Here is a 20,060-nt window from a genome sequence, read left to right as displayed (position 1 = left end):
GAAATAATGTTGTTGTGGAGGAGACATATCTGGATACTGCTAGGCTGAATCATACATTTCCTGAGAGAAATAAAGAAGAAGCAAAGCTAAGTTTACTAAAATGTATTTAAAGGTCAAAGCTAACTCTGTAACCATGTTGCCACAAAGTCAACTCTTCTAAAAATGCTTTAAAATACATTTAGAGAGTACATTGCAAGCTTGATGTTTGCCTGAAACACTGCAAACGACTCCCTAAGAGTAATAACCCAGCCTTGGTTATAATGAAAACACACTTCATCAACATGCATGCCACAGAAAGTTCAAAACATGGCTACAAATATTGAAATAACACCCTCTAGTGGTCACCAGCAGTTAGTACAACTAATCATATTCACAAAGTGTTTACACTTTCAAGGCATCTGGAGATTAACCAATTAATTTCTTATATTGAAAACATGCAAATAGCTTGAGTACAAACTGAATTTGAATGGTGCATTTCAGTGGTGTTGCTTTCTAAAAACAAGCTCTTAAATAAGTCAACCGAGATATCAGAGTGGGGAGTGGAGAGAAACTCCCTCTGGGATTTTAGCCTTTGCAATCTTTATTTATTTATACAGCACATTTAACACTTTGTAGACCATTTACATACACAAAAACCAATAGAACACACTACAGGAAAGGGACAACCCCAAAAATCACAAGAGGGCCCCTTTAAATAAATGTGTCTGTGTTTGTGATTGAGAGACAGACTGATTGCAGATGTGTTTGATGGGTTGAGTCTTATTTACGGAAGATAGAGGCACGCTTCATCTCACACATCCACTTGCGTTGTTCTTGACAGCTGACCAGGAACCAGTTCTTCAGAGACGACGTGTGATAGTCCACATATGCACAGTAAATGTTACTCGCAACACTCGGTGTTGGAACCTTCCAGTTTCTATGAAACAACACAACATACAGATTGGCGGATTTGGTTAGGGTGGAAAAGCAAGGCACTTCTGGACACATGTATGTCGGTGTAAAGGTTGTACCCTTTCTTTAGTTTTACAGTAGTGGATTTGGTTAATTTATTTTGAAGCTGCTAAGATTTACCAGTTGTTTCAATCAAAGTTAGTTGCTAAATGTCAATGTGTAATAAAGTCCAAAATGTAATATGTCAATGTCAGATCTTCGCCTTAAATAAGGATCATCGTTCAAGTTTATAAAGATGTAAAAAGCCTTACCCATAACACCTGGGGCTTGAATCCACCGTTGTCATTTCCCATTTGTTCTTTTTCCTATTCAGGTCACCTCTCAGGCCCATCCACAGTTTGGCATCACCTCCAAATCCACGGACTACTTTCTGTTAGGAAGGAAGTTAATTTAAAATACTTTATCAACTTTGGTTGGTGAGGCTAACCATCAATTAATTAGCTGCAGGATAATATCAGAATATCAGGATTTATTTAAGAAATATCAACTACCTCTTCTCCTTCATCATACAAAATCACCAAACGAGATCCTTTGCTCTCACAGTCTTCTTTTGCGTGCTGCCAGGTGTTCTCACTTGAGGAAAGCTGGTAACAGGTGGAATTGTGGCTCTGCCATCCACTGGGACAACATGGGATGTTCTGTTCTGCTCAGGAACAAACACAGCACAGGACAAGTCGGGACAAGATGTGACGGGGCGAGACAAGTCAGAGAAGGGCAAGATGGGGCAGAGAACAAGGCATAAGAAGACAACACAGGACAGAAGGAAAAGAAGGGCAGGGGAGGACCAAACCAGACAGAGGACACATTTGATGATTGCAATAAAAGAAGTCAGAAAATCTTGGAACATTTTCTAAACAGATTTACATGTTTAGATATTACACAGGTTAAGAACATGTCAGCAAAAATATTACATTGTCTGACAAAATCTCATGGAACTTCACTCAATATATATATCAGGATATTTTAGCTTTGCCCAAAGTGGAGGACTGACAGAACACACACACACACACACACACACACACACACACACACACACACACACACACACACACACCACACACACACACACACACACACACACACACACACACACACACACACCACACACACACACACACACACACACACCACACACACACACACACACACATACCACACACACACCACACACACACACACACACCACACACACACAACACACACACACACACACACACACACCACACACACACACAGGAAAGGGACAGCCCCAAAAAGCACAAGAGGGCCCCTTTAAATAAATGTGTCTGGGTTTGTGATTGAGAGACGGACTGATTGCAGATGTGTGTGATGGGTTGAGTCTAATTTACGGCAGATAGAGGCACGCTTCATCTCACACATCCACTTGTGTTGTTCTTGACACCTGACCAGGGTCCAGGTCTTCAAATACGACGGGTCATAGTCCACATATGCACAGGAAATGTTACTCCCAACATTCTGTATAGGATCCTTCCAGTTCCTATGATACAACACAAAATACTGATAGGCGGACTTGGTTATGGAAAAGCAAGGCACTTCTGGATTGACTGTTAGTTTGACATACACATGTGTGTCGGTGTAAGCCAGGTAATAGACTGATGAGTTTTCAAGGTTGGACCCTTTCTTTAGCTTTAAAGTATGCAATGAGCATTTGGTGATTTTTAAGGATAATGTTTGGATAAAACCTCGGGAGGATTTGGTTAATTTATTTTGAAGCTGCTAAGATTTACCAGTTGTTTCAATCAAAGTTAGTTGCTAAATGTCAATGTGTAATAAAGTCCAAAATGTAATATGTCAATGTCAGATCTTCGCCTTAAATAAGAATCATTGTTCAAGTTTATAAAGATGTGAAAAGCCTTACGTATAACACCAGGGGATTGAATCCACCGTTGTCATTTCCCATTTGTTGTTTTGCCTATTCACGTTACCACTCAGGCCCATCCACAGTGTGGCATCACCTCCAAATCCACGGACAACTTTCTGTTTGGAAGGTTAATTTAAAATACTTTATCAACTTTGGTTGGTGAGGCTAACCATAAATGAATTGGCTGCAGGATAATATCAGAATATCAGGATTTATATAAGAAATATAAGAAATACCTCTTCTCCTTCATCATACAAAATCATCAAATGAGATCCTTTGCTCTCACAGTCTTCTTTTGCGTGCTGCCAGGTATTCTCACTTGAGGAAAGCTGGTAACAGGTGGAATTGTGGCTCTGCCATCCACTGGGACAACATGGGATGTTCTGTTCTGCTCAGGAACAAACACAGGACACATCGGGACAAGATGTGACGGGGCGAGACAAGTCAGAGAAGGGCAAGATGGGGCAGAGAACAAGGCATAAGAAGACAACACAGGACAGAAGAAAAAGAAGGGCAGGGGAGGACAGAACCAGACAGAGGACACATTTGATGATTGCAATAAAATAAGTCAGAAAGTCTTGAAACATTTTCTAAACAGATTTACATGTTTAGATATTACACAGGTTAAGAACATGTCAGCAAAAATATTACATTGTCTGACAAAATCTCATGGAACTTCACTCAATTTATATATCAGGATATTTTAGCTTTGCCCAAAGTGGAGGACTGACAGAACGACTGAATGACATTGCCAATCATAAACATACATATATATATATGTATATATATATATATATATATATTATGTTAAAATACTCAACAGATGTTTACTTCATCCCAATTACAAGCAAATATAAACAGCATATATGGTTAATATTTGCCAATTTACATTTGTTAGATCACATTAATGAATTAAAGTGCTACTCGTTTTTTTGCCCACTGATCAGCTGGTCCTGTGGCTCGTCTTTTGTTTGTAACTAGCTGATGTTCATTCTCATCCTCTTCTTTAAATCACTGTCAGACTCAAGATTCTTGTGTCCCGCCCCAAAGAGCAGACAGGTGTCGGTGCTTGAATTTATCAACAACGTTGCAACCTTGTGTGGGAATGGCAGGGGCAGAAACACACATACACACACAAACACACAACACACACACACACACACACACACACACACACACACACACACACACACACACACACACACACACACACACACACACACACACACACACACACACACACACACACACACACACACACACACACACACACACACACACACACACACACCACACACACACACACACACACACACACACACACACACACACACACACACACGCACACACAGAGAGAGAGAGCCCAGACAGGTGCACAGGACCTATAATTTCCACACTTTTGTTAGCCCCGGGACCGGAACATCCTGTAAGTAATGTAAAGGTGTAGGGGGGGGGGGGGGGGGGGGGGGGGGGGGGGGGTATACATTGGGTGGTCATTGAAAATGTGTTCTGATATATGTTCTTCACAGCAAATGAGCAAAGGCCATTGAGTGTGATTTTGACAAAATAATTTATCATATAATTTTTCTTTCGCTAAATAATGAAACCGGGTCCCACAGACCCTAACACCGTACAAGGGTTAATAAGAGACTCACCCGACTGAATTTGATTTTGTAGTTCGGTGACCATCTGTCCTAACCGTGTGTTGTCATTGACCAGGTTGGTGTTATTGGCCGTTTGCTCTTTGCTTTCCTTTACAAGTTGATCCTTTTGTTGAATCAGTTGATCTCTTTCTTGAACAAGTTGCGTTTTGTCTTGAACCAGTTGATCCTTCTCTTGAACAAGTTGCATTTTGTCTTGAACCAGTTGATTCTTCTCTTGATCCAGTTGCTTTTTGTCTTGAACCAGTTGATCCTTCTCTTGAACCAGTTGCATTTTGTCTTGAACCAGTTGATCCTTCTCTTGAACCAGTTGCTTTTTGTCTTGAACCAGTTGATCCTTCTCTTGAACCAGTTGATCCTTCTCTTGAACCAGTTGATCCTTCTCTTGATCCAGTTGATCCTTGTCTTGAACCAGTTGATCCTTCTCTTGAACCAGTTGCTTTTTGTCTTGAACCAGTTGATCCTTCTCTTGATCCAGTTGATCCTTGTCTTGAACCAGTTGATCCTTCTCTTGAACCAGTTGCTTTTTGTCTTGAACCAGTTGATCCTTCTCTTCAACCAGTTGATTATTCTCTTGAACCAGTTGCTTTTTGTCTTGAACCAGTTGATTCCTCTCTTGAACCAGTTGCATTTTGTCTTGAACCAGTTGATCCTTCTCTTGAACCAGTTGCTTTTTGTCTTGAACCAGTTGATCATTCTCTTGAACCAGTTGCTTTTTGTCTTGAACCAGTTGATCCTTCTCTTGAACCAGTTGCATTTTGTCTTGAACCAGTTGATCCTTCTCTTGAACCAGTTGATTATTCTCTTGAACCAGTTGATCCTTCTCTTGAACCAGTTGCTTTTTGTCTTGAACCAGTTGATCCTTCTCTTGAACCAGTTGATCCTTCTCTTGAACCAGTTGCTTTTTGTCTTGAACCAGTTGATCCTTCTCTTGAACCAGTTGATCCTTCTCTTGAACCAGTTGGTCTTTCTCTTGAACCAGTTGCTTTTTGTCTTGAACCAGTTGATCCTTCTCTTGAACCAGTTGATCCTTCTCTTGAACCAGTTGGTCTTTCTCTTGAACCAGTTGCTTTTTGTCTTGAACCAGTTGATCCTTCTCTTGAACCAGTTGCTTTTTGTCTTGAACCAGTTGACCCTTCTCTTGAACCAGTTGATTATTCTCTTGAACCAGTTGATCCTTCTCTTGAACCAGTTGCTTTTTGTCTTGAACCAGTTGATCCTTCTCTTGAACCAGTTGATCCTTCTCTTGAACCAGTTGATCCTTCTCTTGAACCAGTTGCTTTTTGTCTTGAACCAGTTGATCCTTCTCTTGAACCAGTTGCTTTGTGTCTTGAACCAGTTGATCCTTCTCTTGAACCAGTTGATCCTTCTCTTGAACCAGTAGATCCTTCTCTTGAACCAGTTGGTCTTTCTCTTGAACCAGTTGATCCTTCTCTTGAACCAGTTGATCCTTCTCTTGAACCAGTTGCTTATTGTCTTGAACCAGTTGATCCTTCTCTTGAACCAGTTGCTTTGTGTCTTGAACCAGTTGATCCTTCTCTTGAACCAGTTGCTTCTTCTCTTGAACCAGTCGGTCTTTCTCTAAAATCAAGGCTTCAATGTCAACAGCTGACATTTTGATGAAATTGTTCGTCGAAGCGTTGTTGGACTGGGTAGAACATTCAGCTAGAAAGAGAAATATATCAAAGTTGTCGTCCTCTGATGTTATCTCTATTGACTTGAAGTGGACACAAATGTTAAAGGTCCCCTATTATACTGTTTTTCATCAATATATTATAGATATATACAAAACATGTCTCTGAAGCGTTTGTCTGAAACACCAAACAGATCATTGCAACATCCCATAATCCTCTCTGTTTCAGCCCTGTTTCAAAAGTGCTGATTCTGTGTCTGTAGCTTTAAATGCTAATGAGCTGCTGCTGGTCACGCCCCTCTGACACGTGATTGGTTAAAACAATTGAATGGTGCTCTAGGAGGAGATTCAGGTGATAAGGTGGGGGGGTTACCTTGGTTGGTGATTAGCTAATGGTTACTCAATCCAAAAAAACATTAGGCGCATTCACACCGCAGTACTTTTCCCACAAAGGTTCATGAGAACTTAGTTCATGAGAACTCTTTAGTTCTGATGAACTAAGTACGCGTTCACACCGGAATAAGTCCCTGGGGGAGGATTAGGCAAATGAAGCCGCTGACGTCACTTCTTCTTCTTCTGCTTTGGGTTTACTGGCAGGCCGCAAACAGCTTCACGGCGTATACTGCCGCCCAAAGTCCCCGGCCGGAAGTCCCCGGAGTTAGGGACTGGCTTCAGTAGAAGCTGCTGGGACTCCCAGCAGCTTCTACTGAAGCCTTCCGAGTAAATCGCCAGAACGCCGACACCTCCTCATCTCCACCGCTCCCATGTTTTATTTTGTTTTGCCATAAGTTAGTCTCTCTGCGTTTCTGCGCTGGGCTAATGCTAATGCTAATTATGCTAATGCGAGGATAATAAAATGGCGGCTTCACAAAACTTTTTGGGAGTTTTACGGGGCGTGGTTTGCAATCCGCCTAGCCAATCAGAAATATAGCTCTTTTCTCACAAGAGAGCCGCACGAAAGTCCCTGCTCTCTAGCAGGGACTTTCGTGGGGGTAAAAAGGTTCTCATGAACTAATTTTAGCACCGGCTCTTTTTGGTGTGAACGCGACAAAAGAGTTCTCATGAACTAAGTTCTCATGAACCTTTGTGGGAAAAGTACTGCGGTGTGAATGCGCCTATTGTGACATCACAAAGTGACCAAAATCTGATCAGCTCATTTTCAGACGTTTTTATATAAATGGATCAGGACAAAAAGAGAGAGAATCTTTTTTCCTGAAACTTTCAGAATTTCTTTACACGTCGATGTATAAAAGACATGAAAAAGTGGATTTTGCATAATAGGGGACCTTTACGTAATGCTTTGGGATGTATCCAATTATTCATTTTTAACTGTGTGCTGAAGACAAGTGCTGAAACTCACCTACTTGCAGCCAAAATGAGACATTGAGAGCGGACTGTACGATGAACAGCAGGCCGAAGCTGACTGCCATCAAAATGTAGGTTTTTGACCCTCCTACAAACAGGCAAAACACACAAACACCAACATAATAACATTAAAGGTGGGGTAGGTAAGAATGGAGAAACCAGCTGGAGTGGCTAGAATTTGAAAATAAACAACCGGAAAAAATCTGCCACTTCCTTACAGAGCCCCTCCTCCAACACACACGAACCGAACGCGCACATGACCAATGAGGGCACGAGATAAGTTTGTGCACAGATGGAAGGCTGACAGGCAGGTAGGCCATCCAGTTACTTTAGCCGGTCCGGCTCAGATGATTGGTCGTGCTTTTTATTAGGGGTCGACTTGGCCGATTATCGGGGCCGATATTCCGCATTTGACCGATTATCGGTATCGGCCATTTTTTTAATAAATTGCCGATAAAACTTTGGCTCTGATGCGGCCGTTTCTCTGGCTGCAGTCACCACTCTGTGTACACGAGCAATGTCCCGCCTACAGCGCTCTCTGATAGGTTATTACTGAAGATTTTCCGGGCGGGAGCCAGCCAGAGAGGTGGGACCTTCTCAGATTACAGGCAGGTGCGAAAGAACGCAGACACAGACTGACCCCCTAATCCCACCAGGAGCGTCTGCGCTGCGTTGCGCTGCGTTGCGCTGCGTTGCGCTGCGTTGCGCTGCGTTGCGCTGCGTTGCGCTGCGTTGCGCTGCGTTGCGCTGCGTTGCGCTGCGTTGCGCTGCGTTGCGCTGCGTTGCGCTGCGTTGCAGCGTTTTTAGTGATCGCAGCCACTCTAGTCAATGGGTGCTATTCCACCAGACACGCTGCGCCGCGGCTCGAAGCGTCCCAGAAGCTCCTCGCCGCAAGGAATTTCTAAAATATATGATGAATCCTATTTTTGACGCGGCGCAGCGCGGGGCAGGCAGGAAGTGGAATGTTCATCCAACAACTGCGAGGGTGCACACAAGACGCTCCGCTTCCGCAACGTTTTGAAACGCGCCTGGTGGGTTAGGACGCAGGAGGAGGTCGCAGCGCGGCGCAGCCGCAGCGCAGACGCTCCTGGTGCGATTAGGGGGTTAGGGGTGCGTGCAGCGTCTCGCAGCGGAGTAACTGTGGTGCGGAGATGGGGGGGAGGGGCTGCGAGTGGAGCCTCGCAGTTTTTCAGGTTGATATGTGAAGCTCATTAGCTAGCCAACATGTATCTAGCAAATGTTTAGCAAAATATTAGAAGTGAGGCTACTAGATTAACGTTAGGTCTACTGTAATAGCCTCACTTTTAATAGTTTGCAAAACATTAGCTAGCACTAGTGTTTTGAAGTTGCTAGCAGCTTATTGGGATTTTATGCTAGATAGACAGATATAATAAATTAAGCATTTTTGTTAGTTAAGCATGTCAGCCTGCAGCCCCACTTCTTGTCTCTCTCTCTAACTCATTGCAGATGGCTGCACTAAAGAAAAGGGCACAGAGAGGAAACCAGTTGTAAGATGTTTAAAAGTTAATTAAACATAATATATGCTTAAATGCATTTCAAAGAAGTTGAGTTGTGTTGGAGTTTGTGTTATTCTACATTTTGACACCAAGATTTTCTGATTTTACTGCAAATGTATATCGGTTCCAAATATCGGTTATCGGTCTCCTTGATTACTAATAATCGGTATCGATATCGGCCTTGAAAAAGCCATATCGGTCGATCCTTACTTTTTACAGCGCCACGGCTTCCACAGATGACATTTTGTAATGGATTTTTTGTCAAAGCACTTCAGATATTCATTTTTATCGGGATGTTAAGAGCATTCCATGGAATATAACAAAAAGTGTATCTCGAGCCGGTTTCTCAAACTTACCTACCCACCTTTAACATGAAGATAATTATAAGTTACACGCACTGCATTTTTCTGTCATTTGTATTGTGTTCATGTCTTTTTTAAACTCTAGCTATATTAAGCCCTTTCAGTTTTCTAAACTTAACATACAAATATATAATCGCATCTTTTTGTTGTTGTACAGTAACCAACTGAACCATGGAAATAGTAAAAGAGATGTACGGTGGAAAATATTACAGTATAGGCATACTGAGTATTTCCCAGAAGAGTTACTCACAAATTAGGAGGAAGCGGTTATATTGAAACATTCTAAAGTATTACTGTTGTTACATTTTTAGAACATTGTATTTGATCATCGGCTGCACATCATCTTTTACAGTAAAAAAAAAACACAACTTGAAATTTGAAGATGTCCTCAACATATATTACAACTAGTTGGAAATAAAATAAAAAATATACAATTGGAAGTAATATTCCTGTAAGCCAGGGACTCTGTGATGTATGTTATTACTTAAGAAGTCCTTTAAAAGAGTAGTCATTTTAAATGAATAACTTTAAAAATAAGCAACAAAATGAAGAAAAGCAGAATATTTATATTTGGATGGTTTTGTAAAAATGTATCAATAAGCTTTATTTCTTTAAGGAAGCTTGCGAAACCCACAAAATAATTCACATGGAAAAACAGTTACAAGCTGCCATCTAAAGAAAATGTTTAAAAGGGTCAGAGATAAAAAATAAAAACAAAACTTAAACTTACTTGAAGTATTCTGACCTGGATCTCTTTGTGCTCGTCCATTTGTTCTTTCATTAGCTGGTGATTTGGCATACTCTCCCATCTCCATGTTTCTTATAGTGACAGTCTTCAACCACAGCTACATAAAGCTCTGTAAGCTTTGTAAATGTGTGAACGTATCCGTTTGTATAGCTTTTGTGGCGTGTGTGTATGTGTGTGTGTGTGTGTGTGTGTGTGTGTGTGTGTGTGTGTGTGTGTGTGTGTGTGTGTGTGTGTGTGTGTGTGTATGTGTGTGTGTGAGGGGGGGTGTCACACACAGGACAAATGATGATAAGCACTACATTTGTTCTAAGTTAACCTTCGAAAGCCCTAATCATTTTTAATCTTGCTTTTCTGTTCCTCTTTACTGCTGGTTCATTTGTGGAATTCTTCATTGACCTTGTATCTTAATTTGTTGACGACTAAGAGACTCCCTCTGTGATGTCTTTGAGGTCTAACAGCGTTATTATGTGACCTTTTCCTTTAAAATAAAGGCCTTCTAGTTTTGGCCTTAATGTCAGTGTTTTCATTTCCTGTGTCCCCCCTATAATAAAACATCCACCTAAGGGTATTTAGGGATGTTTCGTTTATTTTATAATAAAATGGCGTCTATAATATAAGTGTAGAAAACCATAAATTACAATGAATAAAAGATAAATGATATGTATGTTAAATATACTTGTCTATGTTTGTGATTGAGAGACAGAGTGATTGCAGATGTTTTCATTGGGACTAAATCTACGGGTCGAAAAAGTGAAGTTTAAAACCCAAAAATGAAAACCAATAACATTTTCATTAGGCACAGTTGTATATCTTGAGTGCTAAAGAGCAAACATTTGCATTTATATATGGACAAAACTGAATATTTGTGGATGTTGTCTTGGGCTTTGGGAAACTCTGAAGCACATTTTGTGCGACATCTTCTGAAACTTGATGGAAGTGAATTCAATGAGAAAAGGATCAATGAGAATCAAACAAATGTTTAGTGGCAGCCCTATATGGCAGATTATAATAAATACAAAGCACCCTTCACTTTAACTGCACTTCAATTATTTATTATTTGAGTTAGGCAGAAGCTTACATCAGTGAAACAGTCATATAAATAACATTTTGTAAACAAAAGATTTATTCAACACATTTAAAAGAAATCCCATTTTCCCATTTTGATATTCGACTTGATGGATTCTTAAGAATAAAGCTGCGAGCAAGAATGCAAAATTTCCAATATTGGATGAAGCAACTCTTGCCGAAGATTGAACAGGACAATCAGTTAATGCAATAAACGCTTAAATCTAGGGTTCTTGCACCTTTTTAACTGTTCCTCCATCCTCCATTAAAGCTGACAACAGTGGAGCGACAGAGGGCCGATAAACAAAGAAGTGCCATTTTTTAAAAGCATCCTCCCGTTTCTTGTAAGTTCTCTTGCTTAAGTTGAAACGCCCTGGACATTTTTCACCCTGACAAGCGCTTTCATTTCCCTAAACATTCATTTCACACACAGGACACATGATGATAAGCACTACATTTGTTCTAAGTTAACCTTCGAAAGCCCTAATCATTTTAAATCTTGCTTTTCCGTTCCTCTTTACTGCTGGTTCATTTGTGGAATTCTCCCCTTTCCATTGACCTTGTATCTTAATTTGTTGACGACAAAGAGACTCCCCCTGTGATGTCTTTGAGGTGTAACAGCGTTATTATCTGACCTTCTCCTTTTAAATAAAGGCCTTCTAGTTTTGGCCTTAATGTCAGTGTTTTCATTTCCTGTGTCCCCCCTATAATAACACATCCGCCAAAGGGTATTTAGGGATGTGTCGTTTATTTTAAAATGATAAAAAGCATACAGTGGTCATAAAATGGCGTCTTTAATATAAGTGTAGAAAACCATCAATTACAATGTATAAAAGATAAATGATATGTATGTTAAATATACTTGTCTATGTTTGTGATTGAGAGACAGACTGATTGCAGATGTTTTCATTGGGTTGAGTCTTATTCACGCCACAGAGCCAGGGTGCATCTCACACATCCAATAGTGATGTTCTTGACAGGCGCCCCTGAACCAGTTCTTCAAGCACGACGAGCCAAAGTCAACATATGCACAAAAACAATTCCTCCCATCATCCCGTCTCTGGACAATCCAGTTTCTACAGAAAAAGACAAAATACTCTTTTAGTGGATTTGTTTAGGGTGGAAAAGTACATGGCAGTTATGGGTTGATTTTGTTTAAATACAAGTAAGTAACTAAATGCCAATGTGTAATCCCAGTTAACCAGGTATTATGTCAATGTCAGACTGCCAAAACAGATTTAAATTCATAAATAAGTAAAAAGCCTTACTCATAATACAGGGAGCTTGAATCCACCAATTTCAGCTCCCAGTCGTTGGTTTGCCTATTCAGGTTTCCTCTCAGGCCCATCCACAGTGTGGCATTACCTCCAAATCCACGGACAACTTTCTGTTAGGAAGGAAGTGAATTTAAAATACTTTATCAACTTTGGTTGGTGAGGCTAACCATACATTAATTGGCTGCAGGATAATATCAGAATATCAGGATTTATATAAGAAATGTAACAAATACCACTTCTGCTTCATTATTCAAAACCACCAAATGAGATCCTTTGCTCTCACAGTCTTCTTCTGCATGCTGCCAGGTGTTCTCGCTCGAAGAAAGCTGGTAACAGGTGGACTTGTGTCTCCGCCATCCACTGGGACAACATGGGATGTTCTGTTCTGCTCAGGACACATCAGGAAAAAATGTGACGGGCGAGACAAGTCAAAGAAGGACAAGATGGGGCTGAAAACAAGGCATAAGAAGACGGATGACAAGACGAGGCAGAGCAGTTTGAGAGGGACAGTTCAGAAATGTGGTAAAAAAAAAACAGGACAACAGAGGACAAAGAGACCACAGGGAAGAAGGACAGGATTTGATGATGGCACTAGGTGAAAGTCAGATGATCACAAAAGTCATTCAAATTGAAATGTTGTGACAATCAATTAGGAAGATGTTAAGATACATTTGCCACGATAAGTGAAAACTTAAACCAGCTGGCGGTGCTACAGGAAAGTCAGAGAAACACATCGTCTGACAAAATGTTCCATCATTCTGAGATGACATTGCCAACCATAAACTTTATAAATAATACATAGTTTCAAAAAGAAGAAACTCACGCACCTGATTGAAGATGATTTATCTGATTTTGTTGTTCGCTAACCATCTGAACCATCTGATCTTTCTCTTGAACCAGTTGGTCTTTATCTTGAACCAGTCCATCTTTCTCTTGAACCAGTCCATCTTTCTCTTTAACCAGTCCATCTTTCCCTTGAACCAGTCCATCTTTCTCTTGAACCAGTCCATCTTTCTCTTGAACCAGTTTGTCTTTCTCTTGAACCAGTCCATCTTTCTCTTGAACCAGTTTGTCTTTCTCTTGAACCAGTCCATCTTTCTCTTGAACCAGTCCATCTTTCTCTTGAACCAGTCCATCTTTCTCTTGAACCAGTTTGTCTCTCTCTTGAACCAGTCCATCTCTCTCTTGAACCAGTTTGTCTTTCTCTTGAACCAGTCCATCTTTCTCTTGAACCAGTCCATCTCTCTCTTGAACCAGTCCATCTCTCTCTTGAACCAGTCCATCTCTCCCTTGAACCAGTCCATCTTTCTCTTGAACCAGTCCGTCTCTCTCTTGAGTCAGTCCGTCTCTCTCTTGAACCAGTTTGTCTTTCTGTTAAACCAGTTTGTCTTTCTGTTGAACCAGTTGGTCTTTCTGTTAAACCAGTTGGTCTTTCTGTTGAACCAGTTTGTTTTTCTCTTGAACCAGTCCGTCTTTGTCTTGAACCAGTTTGTCTTTCTGTTGAACCAGTTTGTATTTCTCTTGAACCAGTTGCTTGTTATCTCTAACCAGTTGGTCTCTTTCTTGACCCAGAAGCTTTTTGTCTTGAACCAGTTGCTTAGAATCTTGAACCAGTTGGTCTTTCTCTTGAACCAGTTTGTCTCTCTCTTGAACCAGTCCGTCTCTCTCTTGAACCAGTCCGTCTCTCTCTTGAACCAGTCCGTCTCTCTCTTGAACCAGTCCGTCTCTCTCTTGAACCAGTCCGTCTCTCTCTTGAACCAGTCTGTCTCTCTCTTGAACTAGTCCGTCTCTCTCTTGAACCAGTCTGTCACTCTGTTGAACTAGTCCGTCTCTCTCTTGAACCAGTCCGTCTCTCTCTTGAACCAGTCCGTCTCTCTGTTGAACCAGTCCGTCTCTCTCTTGAACCAGTCTGTCCCTCTGTTGAACCAGTCCGTCTCTCTCTTGAACCAGTTTGTATCTCTCTTGAACCAGTCCGTCTCTCTCTTGAATCAGGTGGGTTTTCTCTCGAAGCAGTTGATTCTTATCCTGAACCAGTTGCTCGTTCTCTCTAACCAGTTGATTTCTCTCTTGAACCAGTTGGTTTCTCTCCAAAATCAGGGCTTCGATGTCACCGGCACACACCTTGGTGAAATTGTTTGTTGAAATGTTGTGTGACTGGATACAACACTCTGCTAGAAAGGGAATCAGAGTTAAGTGTTTTGGGACTAAATCAAATTGCAGACAGTTAAAAAAAATAGATAACATCAACTGTTGGTTGGACTCAGTGGTTTCATTATGCACAATCTTTTAAAACATATCCAAGTTCATTTTATTTACAACTTCAAATTCGTTATTTTATTACCTCTACAGAAGATCCACTTCCTGAAATCTTTGAAATGTTTCAGCTGTGTGTGTGTGTGTGTGTGCACGCGTGCATGTGTGTGTGTGCATGTGTCTGTGTGTGTGTGTGTTTGTAGTTAATGTGAAAAGTGGGGGCTGATACTCACCATTTTGCAGCCAATAAGAAATATTGAGAGCAGACTGTACGATGCACAGCAGGCCGAAACTGACTGCCACCAAAATGTAGGTTTTTGATGCTCCTACAGGTTAAAAACCAACATAGCACTTTAATTATACCAACACATATACGTATATATCAACATAAGGAAATGTTATTACCAGTTATACTTATGCATTTTTTTAGAGTTAGTTCCATTTTTGAAACTATTGCATTTCAAGCCCTTTTGGTTTTCTACTTAAATGTTTATTATATACCGTATATAATTAACATATATGTATAATCATATCTGTTTATGTACAATAACCAACTTAACCATGAAAAGAGAGATGACTAATAATGGTGGAATAAATTACACTATCTTGATGTTTTTGGGGTTGACAAAAGAGGAAGTGTTTTTTTTTCAAGATTTCTATGACATTGATGTCACTGATGAACTTGTTTACTTTTACCGTAAATAGAAGCTACCATTTTACATTTGTAGATTTACATTAATCTAGACTAGTTAGAAGATAAAGTTGTTAATAATGTCCACACCAACATGAAACGAGGGACTTTCAACAGTAAACAAGCCTTTTAGAAGATTTACTATTAAAATAGAATTATATTTAAAATGTAAAAACGCTAACTTGCAGGATTCATTACACACATTCAATACAAAATGATATCATTTATTAAAGAAAGCTTTGTAATGGCAAACTTTACATATATGTAGTTTAAAGTTTTCTTATAGTGCAGACTTTATATTTTACCTTACATGGACACATCAATTGCAGTTCCTAGAATGATGTGTTTTGCTTGTAACCTCTGTTAGCACTTTCAGCAGTTCCTATAATAATGTATTTCAGCTTATAACCTCTGTCAGCATTTTGCGACAGTGTCTGTAATGATGTATTGACACTCATGACCTTTAAAAACGTTGAAGTAAGGTCTGGGTGATGTGTTTTAGTTCATGTCCTTTGCCTCCCTGGAAAGTGACATTTAAGGTCATCTAAGGTCTGAACTTGATGAGGGGCTGGGTACCAAGCGCAGGGCAATGGGCAAGTTCCTGTTAGTTTCCCTGTCTTATAATTAAGTTCCCCATTTCTTAGCCCTCCATCTGCTGCTGACAAGTTTCCTCACTTCCCTCTTGCTGAACAGGCCCCTGGTTCAATCTATTAGTGATTGACAGTTTCAGTTCCTTTGGAAAGCTTATCTCTCCTGCCAGGGCCCCTCCTAATAAGTGACGAAATGTTGTTGAACTGACAAAATCCTATATAACCTGTATGCATCTTTCACTCTGCGCGCACTCTCTCAGGATACCTTGTGTTCTGTGAGACCTGTGTCTTTGAGGCCTCAAATAAATAACCCGAAAGACAACTCTGTCTGTTTCACCATTTATTGTTTGATATTTCTGACTTGTGTATCTCCACAGTAATGACTAGGTCTAAGATTTCCATAACAGCTTGCAAACCAATATATTTAATTAGCATGAATCACATGACAAATGTTGCAAGCTGCCTCCAAAGATGAAATGATCAGATAAAACAAAAAACTTCAAATTACTTAAAGTATTCTGACCTGTACGTGGTTCTCTTTGTTCCTCTCCATTTGTCCTTTCATTAGCTGGTGAGTTGACATACTCTCCTGTCTCAATTTTTCTCATTTTTCTTACAGTAACAGTCTCCAACCAACGGCTAAATGGACCACTGTCATTCCGTGTGAGTTGTCACCATTTTTATTAGCCTTGTGGTGTGTGTGTAGGTGTGAATTCATACATCCTTATTTATTCCATCTGATAATGATGCAATGCCACACAAACAATGGTGTCACCATCCACAGATAACCAAATAAGGTGTTAATGCTCGACTTAGTTGAGAATCAAAAGACTAAACCAGTGGTATACAATAACATCTAGAGTCCAGGCCCTAAAACTGACTTATAACTTTCTCACATTTAGCTGCAGATTCTCCACAAGGGGGAGCTGTTTGCACCAAGCGAACACATTGATGTCTTCACTCTGGGATGTTGGCTGTCACTTTGGCTGCATGAACTGTACACACACAGGGTGAAATCATGGGTAAATACAATTCCCTTTTACAAAGGAAGAGCATCCTATCACTTCCTTACTTACTAATAAATAACGCAGCGTGATGCCCATACCTTTAAAATTACTTAAAAGAAGTTACAAAAATGATCAACAATACAAAGGGGATCAAATGTACATAGCATAACAATGCATGTTCCACACATATGCACAGTATACGAAGCTCAGCGCAAGTTCAAGCAGGAAGACTGGGTATACATTAATTCACTCCACTTTGGGGGTCCTTTATACTCACGGCTGCACTTCCCCCCTAAGACACATACGATATCAGGATCAAGGTCTAATCCCCAAAGACTATTAACATTTATATCATACGGTGCATGTTCTCTAAACAAAAAACGAAGTCTCTCCTGATTTTAAAGACAAGTTCCAACATTTATTAAATAAGACTGCATTTTGGGTGAAGAGTTCAAAGCAACTTAAGAACAAGTAACACTGCTCTTACAAACACACAGTAAACATTGTTAAAGGGGCCCTATTCTGCTTTTCGGGGTGATTTTCCATCTCCTGTAGTGTGTAATATAGGTTTTAGTGCATGTAAATGGTCTTCAATGGCTAAAATCCCTGTGTTCCCTCCAGAGGGAGTTTCTCACTCACACTCTTATTGGCTAGCGTTCCAACACATTCTACGTGAAATCTCCAAGCACTACACACTACATACTGATATACACCTGAACATCAGCAGGAGAGGACTCTTTAAAGTAGAGGCACTACATACTGATATACACCTGAACATCAGCAGGAGAGGACTCTTTAAAGTAGAGGCACTACATACTGATATACACCTGAACATCAGCAGGAGAGGACTCTTTAAAGTAGAGACACTACATACTGATATACACCTGAACATCAGCAGGAGAGGACTCTTTAAAGTAGAGACACTACATACTGATATACATCTGAACATCAGCAGGAGAGGACTCTTTAAAGTAGAGGCACTACATACTGATATACAGCTGAACATCAGCAGGAGAGGACTCTTTAAAGTAGAGACACTACATACTGATATACACCTGAACATCAGCAGGAGAGGACTCTTTAAAGTAGAGACACTACATACTGATATACATCTGAACATCAGCAGGAGAGGACTCTTTAAAGTAGAGACACTACATACTGATATACACCTGAACATCAGCAGGAGAGGACTCTTTAAAGTAGAGGCACTACATACTGATATACACCTGAACATCAGCAGGAGAGGACTCTTTAAAGTAGAGACACTACATACTGATATACACCTGAACATCAGCAGGAGAGGACTCTTTAAAGTAGAGACACTACATACTGATATACACCTGAACATCAGCAGGAGAGGACTCTTTAAAGTAGAGACACTACATACTGATATACACCTGAACATCATCAGGAGAGGACTCTTTAAAGTAGAGACACTACATACTGATATATACCTGAACATCAGTAGGAGAGGACTCTTTAAAGTAGAGACACTACATACTGATATACACCTGAACATCAGCAGGAGAGGACTGTTTAAAGTAGAGACACTACATACTGATATACACCTGAACATCAGCAGGAGAGGACTCTTTAAAGTAGAGACACTACATACTGATATACACCTGAACATCAGCAGGAGAGGACTCTTTAAAGTAGAGACACTACATACTGATATACACCTGAACATCAGCAGGAGAGGACTCTTTAAAGTAGAGACACTACATACTGATATACACCTGAACATCATCAGGAGAGGACTCTTTAAAGTAGAGACACTACATACTGATATATACCTGAACATCAGCAGGAGAGGACTCTTTAAAGTAGAGGCACTACATACTGATATACACCTGAACATCAGCAGGAGAGGACTCTTTAAAGTAGAGGCACTACATACTGATATACACCTGAACATCAGCAGGAGAGGACTCTTTAAAGTAGAGGCACTACATACTGATATACACCTGAACATCAGCAGGAGAGGACTCTTTAAAGTAGAGACACTACATACTGATATACACCTGAACATCAGCAGGAGAGGACTCTTTAAAGTAGAGACACTACATACTGATATACATCTGAACATCAGCAGGAGAGGACTCTTTAAAGTAGAGACACTACATACTGATATACAGCTGAACATCAGCAGGAGAGGACTCTTTAAAGTAGAGACACTACATACTGATATACACCTGAACATCAGCAGGAGAGGACTCTTTAAAGTAGAGACACTACATACTGATATACACCTGAACATCATCAGGAGAGGACTCTTTAAAGTAGAGACACTACATACTGATATATACCTGAACATCAGCAGGAGAGGACTCTTTAAAGTAGAGGCACTACATACTGATATACACCTGAACATCAGCAGGAGAGGACTCTTTAAAGTAGAGACACTACATACTGATATACACCTGAACATCAGCAGGAGAGGACTCTTTAAAGTAGAGACACTACATACTGATATACACCTGAACATCAGCAGGAGAGGACTCTTTACTTTAAAAGTAGAGACACTACATACTGATATATACCTGAACATCAGCAGGAGAGGACTCTTTAAAGTAGAGACACTACATACTGATATACACCTGAACATCAGCAGGAGAGGACTGTTTAAAGTAGAGACACTACATACTGATATACACCTGAACATCAGCAGGAGAGGACTCTTTAAAGTAGAGACACTACATACTGATATGTACCTGACAATTGTTTAGATGCCCTATGATAGATGATAACTGCTTGAATTATAATAAACTTATCAGTGAAAAAGAAAAATGTATTAACGGTAATATAAGAAGTATATTATGCAACACCAAAAACGTAACAACGAAAAGGAAACCTATCAACGATCAAAGTAAGGTGTTAAGTTTCCAGTGGTCAGAGGGAATGGAACACTGCTGCGTATATTCTCCACCCACACCACAGAGACACACACACATCATGCAGACACACACATTGTGCAGACCACGCAACTTAGTAACGGATGATACACTCAGCTTGTCTCTGACATTTCATCTAATGCTGTGGCCCCTCGTTTTCATCG

At 40.3% G+C, this 20,060-nt stretch overlaps 2 protein-coding genes across 3 annotated transcripts; both read right to left on the bottom strand.

The window, feature by feature from the left end:
* Nucleotides 1–87: 87 nt before the first annotated feature.
* On the bottom strand, nucleotides 88–10,272 carry LOC117560659 (putative leucine-rich repeat-containing protein DDB_G0290503). 2 transcript variants are annotated; one of them, XM_034237598.1, is made up of 9 exons: nucleotides 10,102–10,272; nucleotides 7,488–7,580; nucleotides 4,489–6,159; nucleotides 3,070–3,221; nucleotides 2,831–2,949; nucleotides 2,301–2,449; nucleotides 1,443–1,594; nucleotides 1,203–1,321; nucleotides 88–916 (listed from the first exon to the last, which is right to left on the bottom strand). In XM_034237598.1, exons 1-9 carry the CDS (start codon nucleotides 10,184–10,186, stop codon nucleotides 760–762), a joined length of 2,697 nt encoding a protein of 898 aa, XP_034093489.1. In that variant the 5' UTR covers nucleotides 10,187–10,272; the 3' UTR covers nucleotides 88–759. The 2 variants fall into 2 exon arrangements, with proteins under 2 accessions (XP_034093489.1, XP_034093490.1); XM_034237599.1 differs by lacking the exons at nucleotides 2,301–2,449; nucleotides 2,831–2,949; nucleotides 3,070–3,221.
* Nucleotides 10,273–11,645: 1,373 nt separating this feature from the next.
* On the bottom strand, nucleotides 11,646–16,548 carry LOC117560654 (microtubule-associated protein 1A-like). The gene is made up of 5 exons (XM_034237590.1): nucleotides 16,519–16,548; nucleotides 13,289–13,832; nucleotides 12,695–12,846; nucleotides 12,453–12,571; nucleotides 11,646–12,260 (listed from the first exon to the last, which is right to left on the bottom strand). The coding sequence occupies exons 1-5, from the start codon at nucleotides 16,546–16,548 to the stop codon at nucleotides 12,110–12,112; spliced, it is 996 nt and encodes a 331-aa protein (XP_034093481.1). The 3' UTR covers nucleotides 11,646–12,109.
* Nucleotides 16,549–20,060: the final 3,512 nt, after the last annotated feature.

This window comes from Gymnodraco acuticeps, unplaced genomic scaffold (genome assembly GCF_902827175.1).
Source record: "Gymnodraco acuticeps unplaced genomic scaffold, fGymAcu1.1, whole genome shotgun sequence".
Lineage (NCBI taxonomy): Eukaryota > Metazoa > Chordata > Actinopteri > Perciformes > Bathydraconidae > Gymnodraco > Gymnodraco acuticeps.
The sequence above is the reverse complement of the archived record's forward strand: the minus strand, read 5'-3'. Positions and strand labels throughout refer to the sequence as shown.

What these genes read in the sequence shown, in the direction of transcription:
- LOC117560659 (XM_034237598.1), bottom strand. Translation starts at nt 10,186, where the DNA reads ATGGAGATGGGAGAGTATGCCAAATCACCAGCTAATGAAAGAACAAAT. An exon ending in TCCAGGTCAGAATACTTCAA is followed by an intron (nt 7,581 to 10,101) that starts GTAAGTTTAAGT and finishes GCCTGTTTGTAG; the next exon opens with GAGGGTCAAAAACCTACATT. An exon ending in TGTATGATGAAGGAGAAGAG is followed by an intron (nt 1,322 to 1,442) that starts GTAGTTGATATT and finishes CCTTCCTAACAG; the next exon opens with AAAGTAGTCCGTGGATTTGG.
- LOC117560654 (XM_034237590.1), bottom strand. Translation starts at nt 16,548, where the DNA reads ATGGAGAGGAACAAAGAGAACCACGTACAG. An exon ending in ACAAAGAGAACCACGTACAG is followed by an intron (nt 13,833 to 16,518) that starts GTCAGAATACTT and finishes CTGGTTTAACAG; the next exon opens with AAAGACAAACTGGTTCAAGA. An exon ending in TGAATAATGAAGCAGAAGTG is followed by an intron (nt 12,572 to 12,694) that starts GTATTTGTTACA and finishes CCTTCCTAACAG; the next exon opens with AAAGTTGTCCGTGGATTTGG.